At 55.6% G+C, this 11,995-nt stretch overlaps 1 protein-coding gene across 1 annotated transcript in view; it reads right to left on the bottom strand.

Annotated features, from left to right (window-relative positions):
* Window positions 1-777: 777 nt before the first annotated feature.
* The window catches only part of PADI3 (peptidyl arginine deiminase 3), a 34,076-nt gene continuing 22,858 nt past the window's right edge, over window positions 778-11,995 (bottom strand). Inside the window, exons 11-16 of the mRNA XM_004705399.2 lie at window positions 8,196-8,347; window positions 6,119-6,263; window positions 5,927-6,029; window positions 3,739-3,818; window positions 2,872-2,997; window positions 778-1,011 (exon numbers count right to left, since the gene is read on the bottom strand). Coding sequence (XP_004705456.2) covers window positions 778-1,011; window positions 2,872-2,997; window positions 3,739-3,818; window positions 5,927-6,029; window positions 6,119-6,263; window positions 8,196-8,347 — 840 coding nt within the window. The remainder of the gene's footprint in view (window positions 1,012-2,871; window positions 2,998-3,738; window positions 3,819-5,926; window positions 6,030-6,118; window positions 6,264-8,195; window positions 8,348-11,995) is intronic.

Consider the following 11,995-nt stretch of genomic DNA (forward strand, 5'->3'; position numbering starts at 1 on the left):
TCCACACCCACAGTCTCCCAGCCTCCAGGAAGACCCCATCAACTTTCACCTCCAAGAGATTCCAGGGGCTGTCGGATGGTGGATGAGAGGTCATTGTTACCCTTCAGCACATTTCTAAGACGCACCTCTGTGGAAACTGGGCACCAGGTGGACGGGGTACGATTTCAATATCTGGTTGGGTGCTGGGGGGCTGAAAGGATGGCCCCGCTATGACTGAACTAGATCCCTGCTCCTTCCCTAGGTCTGAGGCTTTGAGAAGAAGCTCCCCCCCTCCCCCCGCCTCCTAAGTGGAGTGGTCCAGTGTGGGGGCTCTTCTCTACAGAGCGGGGAGCCAGCAGCCAGCAGTTCCTGCAGAGCAGGAAGCCAGAATCCTGGGTTCTTCTTCCACTAGGATGCCCGGGCTGGGCGGAGGCAGCAGATGAGATGCATTGAAGTTTCTGAACCCTAAAGTGAACTTTCCCCTAAATGAAGGACTTGGAGGTGGGGAAAGGGATGCTTGGGGAAGTCCCTGTGCATCATACTGATCCTCGTGAGAGGCCACGAGAGATGAGCTCCTTCTTAAGAGGCCCGGCAAGGCACGTCTGAGAACCGAATGGGGTGCAGGTGAGGGGTGGGCCGTGTTAGGAAAAGGCTGCTGTGAGAGACAGGTCCCTCTTGGCATCGGGTTCCATCGAGAAGCTCGGGGTCACTTGATGCTTTTGTTCAGGGGCCTGTCTCAGTCTCCATCCACTGACCCACAGCCTGACCCCAGAGGGAGAGGATGCCGGGCGGGCCGGCTCAGAGCTCCATGTTCCACCACGGGAAGGGGAAGGGCTGCCGGCGCACGTTGGTGCCGCAGTGCACCTCCCCGTGCAGCATGTGGTATGGGGTGAAGTCGTCGATGAAGGTGCAGTGCAGGCCCAGCGGCTCCAGCAGGGACCGCACCTTCTCCTCCAGGCAGCAGCGACCATTGATGAGGGGCCCGAAGGGCTTCGGGATGCCCAGGAACCTGCCCAGCACCAGCATGTTCACCTGCAGGCCGGGGATGGTAGAGGAGGCAGTATTTTACTATCAGGCTCCCAGGGCCCTCCCCACCCTCATTTGGCTGCACTAGGCACTCGGCTTGGCTCTGAGTGGCCTTGGCAGTTTGTAGTGGCCGTGCCCTGTGGTGTGGGATGGGACCTTGGCTAGTGAGATCTCTGTTACACTGTGCATGCCTACAGCGCTGACAACCACAATTGGTTTCTCTCGTCACCTCTCTCCGTGTTGGTGCTGCAGAAACCAAACTACGAGGCTTAGCTGATGGGACCAGGCTCTGGGGGGTGGGGAGGTGGAGTTGAGGACACCCTGCCAGTGTGTGTTGAGGGGACCCCAGGAGAGGAGGATGTCCAACTGATAGGATCCCCTGTCCATGACAGACGTAGTCGACCTTGAGGGGGAGGGGAGTCAGCCTCTGCTGGGTCTGCATCTACAATGGGTGGTCATATTCATAGTCGTCTCCAGGGACAGGGAAGCAATGGAAACTGAGCTAGAGGAAGTGGGATGGGCTTACAGACCCTCTGCCCTTGGCTTCATAGCATCCCTCCAGCCAGGTATCTTGCGCCCCTCTCTGGCTAAGCAAGCCTGAGTGGCCCTCCGTTCCTTGAAAACACAAGAGCCTGAACCAATGCACCCCTTCTTGGTTACAGACATTCACTGCAAGGCTGCCTTAGACACCAAGGAAGGAAGTGGTGACAAGAGGCTTTGTTGCAATAGGGGAATCAAGACGACCTTGGTGAGCCGTAAAGGGGAAAGCAGAGGGGAGATGGGTCGTGCGTGGGGGTGTAGAGAGAAGCCTCCCCATGTAGCTTTGAAGATGGGTGAGTTGCATCCCTGGGAGGATGGAGGTAGGAAGGGGCGCTTGGTGATCAGGGCAGTGCCACTCAACGTGTGGTCCTCGGGTCAGCGTCAGCATCACCCCAGACCTGCTGGCCCGGAACCAGGCGGGGCCCCCGGCCACACAGCTGGCTCAGACGCTTGCTCAAGTTCTACAAGCAGCAGAGGCCAAGCCCTCCCAGCTCACTCCGTTAAAGGACACTTCTTCCACGAAGTCTTCTCAGATCCCCGGGCCTACCTCTAAGGTTCAGAGCGCGTTGCCTGCCTCTGAAGTCTCCCGTCACTTCATCACAGGGCCCGATGCCCCCACAGGCAAAGGAACAAATGATTTCACAACCACATCACAAGATGCGGCTTCTAGGTCTGGCCGGCACCTGTCTCTCCCCCAGCCCCACAGGTCCTTCCCACAGAACCCGAGTTTCCTTTCAAGTTGACAGTCTCTGCCAGGGGCAGGGGACCCAGTAAGCAAGGTAAGCATGGGCTTACTTGTGCCTGCTTATTAATCTGTAGGGAACAATTCCACCTGCTTTTTACTGTTCACCACAGAATAGTAGTAAGTAAGCACAAGTAAGCCCTTGCTTAGACACCATGCTTTATGATACTAACTGAATCATAGGAACAGGCCCCGTTAGGGTGAAGCGTATGTCCGCTTAGCAGATTGCCTGGAAGCCCCACGAGAGCAGAGACAGTCACCTCTGTACCCCACAGGGCACCCCCAATAGTGTGGAGTCGATGAGCAGCCTTGAGTCAGGAGACAGGAAGCATGCCACACACTTCACAGATCCACGGGCAACCACTCGCGCACCCCACAGAGAGGGCTGGGACCCTGCGAGGAGAGGAGGCTCCTCCCCTGAAGGGCCTTGAGCTCCAGCCGCTGAGCACTCCATAGTGACCATACTGGACTTGTGGGTCTCCTGCCTGCTCTCCCTGCCAGCTGCCACCAGCCCCAGACACACCTGAGACCAAACGCCTAGTCCTCTGGCACACGAGTGGGTACCCCTGCCGCCCCTGCCTCACCAAGTCCGGGAAGTAGGCAGCTGCCTTCCTCCTGTCCGTCTTGAAGAGCTGGGGGATGTCGATGATGTCCCGCTCCGTCAGGCCCAGCTCCCGCTTCAGCACCTCGCGGTTCCAGTCGATGCAGCTCTGGGGGGTGGGGAGGTAGAGTTAGGGACACCCTGCCAGTGTGTGGAGGGGACCCCAGGAGAGGAGGACGTCCAAGTGCCCGCAGGTCACTGTCCAAGCAAACCTTCTTTCTGCCCATCTCTGCCCAAGTCCTATCCTCCAGAATGACTGAAAATGGGAGGGGTCCAGGGCCCCCTCTTTGCCCCCTAGTCTGCTCTCATGCCTCCTTCCCACAGGGGTCTCACTCAGCTACCTGGCTTAAAACGCCCTCTGATCATTGGACATCATGCATGCGTCTCTCGGCCCACCTCCTTCCTGACCACTGGCTCCACCTCTGTACTGGGGCGTCTACCAGATGGGTCCAGGGACGAGCCCTTCATGAAATGCCCCCAGTTTCCCAGCCTGAAGTGCTACCTGTTTCCTGCTGGGCCTGCCCACACAGCAAACAGAGAGTGTGTTCCCCCATAAGCAAGAGCGGCTCCCAGAGTCACAGACGAAACTCTGCCAGGGGACCAGACTGCGGGGCTTCACGTGCCCTGGTCTCCCCTTCTCGTCCTGGACTTCAGGCCCCTGTGTTCCACCCCAGGCTCAGCGTGGGCACCCGTGCTGTTCCCTCTGCCTGGGTTGCTCCTCCTCCTCCTATGTGCCTGACTCCTGAGCCCTTCCAGCCTGAGCTTCCAGGAGCCTGTGCGCCCCAGACGTCAATTCTTGCCCCGCCCCCACCCATGCCCTCCCTCTAACCAGGAACCACTGAGCTTGTACCTGCACAAACTTATTGTAGCCGATGAGGCTGTCATTGGAGAGGATTTGGTTGATGGAGATGGGCTTGACCTTCCCGTCACCTGAGGGGGAGAGCAGCATCAGGGAGGGCCAGGAGCAAAGCCAGCAGTGAGGGCCACCTGTTCTGGGAAGCTGGCAGGCCAAGGTCATGGCCAAGCTACTGCCCGGTGAGTCAGCAGCTCTCTGTCTCATCCTGGTGCCGGGTGGGCACTGCCCAGCAGGCTTGGCTTGGCCACTCTGTATGGTGGGGGTGGGAGGTGCCTGAGGGGCAGGCTGTCCCTGGGCTGTGCATGACACCTGTGCTGGAGTTCATGAGACGTGCTGCCACTTGGACTGGGCGCTCACAGGGCCCCAGGACATTGGGGGTGAGTCCTGGGCCTCTGGCTAGTGGGGAGTTGGACACCATTGGGTCCTGTCCCTGCCCGCACGTGGTGAGCACATGGCCAAGAAGGTCCCCAGAGGCCCAGCTTGCCTTGCCTGCCTGATGGGGTGCCTGTGGAGATGGGGCTGGTCAAAGAAGAGGGTGTCAGAACTGACAGTTCATGGCCCCAAGGCTGCCCCTCGCGAAGCACAAGTGTGCACAGGCCCTACGAGGCCCCAGCCAGCCTCTCCTTTCACCGGCCCTGCAGCGCTGCTGGGGTGGTGGGGTACATGGTGGGCGGCTAACTGCAAGGTCAGCAGCTGGGAACCACCAGCTGCTCCACAGGGGAAAGATGGGGCTTTCTACACCCGTCAAGAGTCTCAGTCTCAGGAACCCACAGACGCGGTGCTACCCTGTCCTATGGGATCACTGGGAGTCGGCATCGACTCCATGGCAGACTTCTCTGTTTGCTTCTGGCAGCCGCACAAGGTGCACACTGTCACCCAGCCGGTCGCACAGCGAGGAAGGAGGCAGGGGTGATACAAGCCAGGGTCTGGCCTTCCAGGGCTGGGGACTGAGCCCCAGAAGGAGCCTGGGTTTCAGTCCCCAGCCCACCGCCCACCTGTCAGTGAGGCCTGTGTGCTGTCAGGGTGCTGACAGGTTTCAGGAGTTTCCGGACTAAGACAGACCAGGAAGAAAGGCCTGAGGATCGACGTTAGAATATCAACCAATGAAAACCCTACAAATTCCCAGTGGCTCCATCTGACACAAATCAAGGGGACAGCACTGGACCAGGACACACTCGGCTCGGCTCATTGTCCATGGGATGGCGATGACTCAAAGGCAGATGGGGAAACTGAGGCTCAGAGAGGGAAAGGTACTTGCCCAGAGTCACACAGTTAGGAAACAGGTCTTTGATTTAAACTGAGATCCTGGGCACATCAAAGGGCTCCAAGTCAACACCAAGAGAGGAGGCTCCCCCAAGTCACCAGCACACCTGGGGGTCCCTGAACCCCTTCCACCCCTCTGCAGTCATCGCCGGGTGGAGTCCCAGCTCTGGGGTTCTTGCTGAGGCCTCTGCGCCAGCCACCCTCTTCTCTGAGTCGCTGATTCTTGGGGGAGTGACAGAGGTAACAGAAGGGCCCTCTCCCAGGCTCCTGTGCAGATCACACAGGGTGTACAGGAAGGTGTGCTGGCCCCCAGGCTGCAGGAGGCCATGCCCTGGTGGTGTGTCGGGGTATTGCAGAGTATTGTGGGAGGTGAGAGGGCCCAGCATCAGGGGGTGGCAGCCGCCTCTCCCCACCACCAAGTGCACGCAATGCGTCTGCCTAGGACCAGCCCAAAGCATGGCCGCCAGGTCCCGCCCTGAGATGCTGCCAACGCCCGACCCCAGCCCACTGTCAGCCCAGGCTCCGGGGAGGTGGACCTGTTTGTGAGTCAACTCCCAAGTCCCCAAGAGGCACTACATCAATCGGTGGCTTTTGCTTACAAAGGACAAAGCCCCAATTCTTAATCCACGGAGCACAGAGAGTCTCCGAGCACACAGTCACGTGTCGGGGTGGGTGGGGGAGCCGCCCCGCCCCCCATGTCGCCCCGCCCCTCCAAGCTTCCGGCCTCCATCTCTGCAGGCCACCCAGGGGCCCGAGGTTGGGAAAGGGGGCCGGATGGGGCAGGGCGGGTGGCGGCGGGAGAGAGGGATCGCACGTCCTGGACGGTAGCCTGGCTTTCCCGTTTGCCGCCCCTTTTCCAAGTCCAGGCGTGCCTTGCAGTAGATAGCGGGCTGTGAGGAGCAGGGGCGCTTTTACGCACCGACAACCCCTTCGAACAGGCGCGCCCTGCCGTGGCCCCACTTCTGCTTTTCCTGGAAGAGTCGGAAGCAGGCGCTGGGGCTGGCCAGCAGCAGCCGGAAGCCCTGTATGGAGGGGACAGAGCCAGCTCAGTCCCCAGAGTGCAGGGCCCTGTCCGGTCCTGCAGGGCAGCCCCCCCTGCCCCCGCCCTTACCTTCTCATCATGCGTAGGGACAAAGCTCAGAAACTCATCCACGTGGCCCACGGCCAGCCAGTCCACGAAGAGCTCCACGGGTGGCTGCACCCTCTGGGCGTGGAGGAAGTCCCGGACCACCTGGGTGACCCTGCGGCCGCTCGACCTGGGCCATGGGTTTGAAAAAAGTCAGGCAATTGAAAAATCTATGCAGCATGGAATGGTGCGGGTTCAAGGTGTTCGTAATATCTGGTTTTTCAATACAGGAACATGCATATGTGAAATTGCATGTATACACGTGTGCCACAACGTGGGCAGCCCTCTGCATCGCCGTCCGCTCTGCCTTGTTAGGCCAGCATGAATCTGAATCAGCTCGTGGGGACCTAACGACAACCTCATTCACAACTGTACAGCTGATCGGATGCTTAGTGACCCTGCAGAGCAGGGGAGAAGGGCTACTGTGAGTTTCTAAGACTGTAACTCTTTACCGGAGTAGAAAGCCTCCTTTCTCTTCCACCAAGTGGCTGGTGGTTTCAAACTGCTGACCTTGCAAGTAGCAGCCCAACACGTAACCAACCACTACACCACCGATGTATAGGTATGCATCAGATTCCACCCTGGTGGGTTTTCAGGAAGGCAGACGCAGTCCAGGGCCCACCAAGTCCCACTAGATAAACGAGTCCTCCAGACTAGCCTGGTCTATTCTGGGAGACTGACTGCCCATTCAAATCCCCGGGCCTGGACAGTCCTTCCTAAGTCTAGCTTACAGCCCTCTTACTGCAGCCTCACCTCTTAGGACATCAGTGGTCAGGGCAGTGTACAAGATCACCCCAGAGGGGCCTCTTACCCCCATCATTTTATGTCAGTGAATTTAAACGCTCTTCCTGATTGGCCTTCTAAAGTATCGAATGGCATGACCTACATGACCCCTTTCTGTAGGGCCATGTATTTGGTGGCAGTTAATCCCCTCCTAAAAGGAACCCTGTCTGTGCCGTCAGGCAAAAGTTGAGCCGCCTCATGCCCCCACCCACCCCTGTTCTCTGCTCCCATGGAGATTCAGGGTCTCAGAAACCCCACGGTCACGATGAGTGATGTCAACGTGATGTCAATGGGTCATCCCCTCCAAAGCTGGGCTCTTGAAGAGTTACCGTCTCAAAAACTCACCAGGGCAGTTCTACCCTGTTCTCTAGGGCCGCTCTGAGTGGGAATCCGCCTGAGCTTGGCTGTGAGCAGTCTGTTCTAACAGCCTGGCAGACTTCGGTTGGCTCCGTTCCTCGATCTCCTCCACAGCAATGACATCACAGTCTGATTCCCTTTCTTTCTCTTCCATCTGAGGCCCCGGTCACATTGCTCTCTTCGGGTCACTGCCGTGGTTCTTTCTATGACCCACACCTCCCTCTCCTCGGCTCAGGAAGCCACCCAGTGTTAGTCATCGCCGAGTGGCACGAACACACGTTGACTGGACGTGATCTCTCCCAGGACAGCTGAGACTTGCAGCTCTGCGCATGCACGGACAGACTCGGCCATCGGCACCCGCTGTTTGTTGTCGCTCCTCACCCTTCCTCTCTGGATCCACTTGTAAAATGAAGTGCTTGGGCCCGTGGCTCTCCCTGTGGCGGAGCCGCCCTGCCTACCTCCCGTGCAGGGTCAAGCAACTCAGGGCCTTGACCTGTCCCTCGGAGTCCTGCCCCCTTCTACGAGGTTCCCGCATACCCTCCCCTCGTCCACTGCCCAAGGTGGAGACCTTCCTGTCCGTCCAGCGGGCGGGCACCCCCGGCGGCCTGCCCTCACGCTGATCCGCATGTACTGGCCGGGTGGGGGGTCTGAAAGCCCAGTGAAGCCAGATGCAGGGTCATTTTGGTATCACGCCCTCCGACATTGTCGGGGCTTGTGGTCTCCCCATTTCCCTCTCCCCTCCACAACTAGGTTGAACGGAATGAGCTAAGGTCTCTGTCGCTAGCTTTCTCAGGCTTCCTACAGTAAGTGTGGACAGCTTGCTCCTCATGGGGGAGGGGGGTGCAATGGCCCCTTTCCCCAGCCTCCATCACCACCCTACCCCCAGCTCACCCCAGGAGGGCTTCTCCTGCACCTCTCTCACCCAGGCAGGTTGCCCCCAATGAGGATCCTCCCCAAGGGGTACTCTTGTCCATTTGCCGCCACCGGGGGGCTGACCTCCAGGTTTCCAAAGGAGTCCAGACCACTCACAGACTTGTCTCGTGGTTCCCGGGTCACGTAGCCGAAATCTGGACCCTGGTGGGGGAAACCAAGTCAGGCTGAGGCTTGAGCCAAGAAGAGCAGGAGTCAGCTTGCTGATCTCCTTACATCCAGGGATGGGGTGGCCTGTCCATTCCTCAGATGGGAAAACAGTGTAAGACGCAGGTCTGACCTGATCAATAGTTCTTGCAGGTCACAGTGGGAAGCTCTCTCCACTGCTTAGTAGAAGAGTGTTAGTCCCAGGGTCGGGGGTCAACAGTAGAGCATTGGTTGACTCCGTCCCGGCCTTACACCTAATCTCTACCCCAGTGGTTCTCAACCTTCCTAATGCCGCGACCCTTTCAAATAGTTCCTCATGTGGTGGTGACTCCCCAACCATAAATGTATTTTCGCTGCTACTTCCTCACTGTCACTTTGCTACTGTCATGAATCCGGCGACCCCTGGGAAAGGGTCATTCGATCCCCAGAGGGGTCTCCACCCACAGGTTGAGAACCACTGCTCTACACCTCCTCCCTGCCAAGTCCAGCCCAGGGGCGGGTCTTTGTCTCCTCTAGAGTGGCCTGTCCCTGGGACCAGGAGGCTGGCAAGGCCCCTCTGAGCCCCAGTCTTCCAACTCCAGAAAGGGCAGGGCTTCCCAGGGCCATCTCCTGGAAGGAACGTGGCTGACCTGGAGGGCCAGGTAAGAGCTCCTACCGTCTGTGTGGCCCAGGGGGTTTGGGTGGGGCCTCTGTCCTCTGTGGCACCTTCCTCAAGGGGGCCTGGTCAGCAGCAGCATCGTCACTGCCCTCCTCATTGTCACCAAGTAAATGCCCCTTAACAGTACGTGCTCCCTCTGTGGCAGGCCCCGAGACAGTGCCTGGTGGGGGTGACACATTACAACTTCACCCACCCCATGAGGCTGGGCCTAGATGACACTTTTACGGATGTGGAAACTGCAGTTGTGAGAGGAGAAGCGATTAGTGCAAGGTCACACAGCACATGCATGGTAGAGCCCAGGTTGTCCCTGACTCAGATACTGCATTCTTAACAATGGCACTGGCCTGCCTTCCCCATTTAGAGATGCCAGATTTGGCAAATACAGAACGACCAGCTAATTCTGAATTTCAAATAAACAACTATATTTTGTAGTCCCAGATGGCTCATGCCATATTTGAAAGACCGATTGCTGGAAAACATGGTCTTGGTGAGAGAAAAGTGCTGGCGATTACAGGACAGAAATTTTCAAGGCCAACTTCTTGGAGATAGCATTTTCCAACAACAGCTAGTTGGACTATCCATGGGGACCTCGCCAGATGGAGTGCTCAGAAGCCAACTGGACTACATCTGTAGAACCTCCCGTGCGTCCATTGAAACAAGGCCGGGAGCTGACTGAGGAGAAGGGCGCCAATTGCTCTGGGGCATGTTAAGTTGAAACTGAAGGAAGTTAAAACAAGTCCGCAAGACCCAAACCATGACCCGTATATCCCATCTCAAGAACAGATGAACTGTGGTTCACATGAGTGACCACCGAAGAAGACCTGTTGGTTGTGGGAGGACATCAAGGACACCATACACGAAGAAAGCCAAAATCATTCAAAAGACAGGAAAGGAAGAAAAGCCAAAATAGATGTTAGAAGACACGCTGAACCTTCCTCTGGAGCAGCAGTTCTCAACCTGTAGGTCGAGACCCCTTTGGGGGTCAAACGATCCTTTCACAGGGTTCACTGGGTTCATCACAGTAGCAAAATGACGGTGATGAAGTAGCAATAGAAATAATTATGGTTGGGGGGTCACCACCACATGAGGAACTATCTTAAAGGGTGGCGGCATTAGGAAGGTGGAGAACCACTGCTCTAGAACATGCTCTTGCTGTTAGGTGCTGTTGAGTTGATGCCGAGTCATAGAGATCCCGTATAATAAAATGAAACACTGCCTGGCCCTGCGCCATGCTCCCATGGTTCTTATGCTTGAGCCCATTGTGGCAGCCATGGTGTCAGTCCACCTTGTTGAGGGCCTTGCTCTTTTTCCCTGACCCTCTGCTTTACCAAGCATGATGTCCTTCTCCAGAGACTGATCTCTCCTAATAAATTATGTGTCCAAAGTATATGAGATGAAGTCTTGCCATCTTTGCTTCTAAGGAGCATTCTGGCTGTGCTTCTTCTTCCAAGACAGAGTTGTTTGTTCTTTGGGCAGTCCATGGTACGTTCAGTATACTTCGCCAGCACCATGGTTCAAGTTCATCCACCGATGGTCTGTGGTCTTCGGTATCCAATGTTCAACTTTCACATGCACCTGAGACCACTGGAAATAAGGCTTGGTTCAGGCACATCTTACTCCTCAAAGTAACATCCTTGCTTTGTAACACTTTATAGAGTTGTTGCTCAGCAGATTCATCCACTGCAGTGTGTTATTTGATCTTGACTATGGAGAAGCTAAAGTGAATGGACGAACTGAGGACGTCAAGGAGCTGACCAGGGACTTCAAAGGGAAGCTCGAGAAGACCAGGTCAAGAATTACAATGAAATGTGCAAAATCTAGAATGCGAAAACCCAAAGAGAACAACAAATTCAGCATTTCTCAAGCTGGAAGAACTGAATGAAAAATTAAAGCCCGCGTTGCATTCCTGAAAGGCCATATGGCCAAGATATTGAATGATGCAGAAAACATTGAGGGAAGATCGGGAGACTGCACAGTTACCGCACCAAAAAGGCCTGGTTGGTGTTTCACCATTTCAGAAGGTAACATATGATCCAGAACTGATGGTATTGAAGGGAGAAGTCCACGCTGTGAAAGGAAGGCACGAGTGGGGAAATGAGGCTCCAGGAATTCACAGACTAGCCATTGAAATGTTTCAACAATTGGCTCAACACACGATGCTCATTCCTCTAGGCCAAGAAATTTGAAAGATAGCTACTTGACCAACTGACTGGAAGAGATCCAGATTTGTATCTATTCCAAAAAGAGGTGATCAGACAGAATGCATTATCGAATAATATAATTAATTATATAATTAATTAATATAATTAATATCACAGGCAAGTAAAATGTTGCAGAAAATCATTAAAAAGCAGATCCAGCAGCATATTGACAGGGAGCTGCTAGAATTCAAGTTTGACTCAGAAGAGGACATGGAACAAAGGATATCATTGCTGGTGCCAGCGGGATCTTGATAAACAGAGAATGTCAAAAAAGATGTTTGCCTATGTTTTACTGACCATACCAAAGCTTCAGGAGCCCCACAAGCCCCTCTGTGAGAGAAATATGGGGCTATCTACTCCCCGAAAGAGTTACAGGCTTAGAAACTCATGGGGGTCACTGTGAGTCGGCATCGACTCAGTAGCAGCGAGTGTGAGTGAGTACCAAGGCTTCAGACTCTGTGGATCATGGCCGATGAGGGGTAGCACAGCGGAGAATGGAAATTCCAACCCTTCGTTGTGCTCAGTGAGAACCTGTACGGCGACCAAGAGGCAATTGTTCTAACAGAATTAGGATACTGCATGGTTTAAAATAACAAGAGGTGTGTCTCACAGTTGTATCCTTTCACCACACTGATTCCATCTGTACGCTACGCAAGTAAACTGAGACGCTGGAGTCCACTAAGAAGAATGAGGCCCTGGCTATCAAAAGATATAGTGTCTGGGGTCTTAAAGGCTTGAAGGTAAAGAAGCGGCCATCTAGCTTAGAAGCAACAAAGCCCACATGGA

This window comes from Echinops telfairi, unplaced genomic scaffold (assembly GCF_000313985.2).
Source record: "Echinops telfairi isolate 266 unplaced genomic scaffold, ASM31398v2 ScPeMD7_7457;HRSCAF=8495, whole genome shotgun sequence".
Classification (NCBI taxonomy): domain Eukaryota; kingdom Metazoa; phylum Chordata; class Mammalia; order Afrosoricida; family Tenrecidae; genus Echinops; species Echinops telfairi.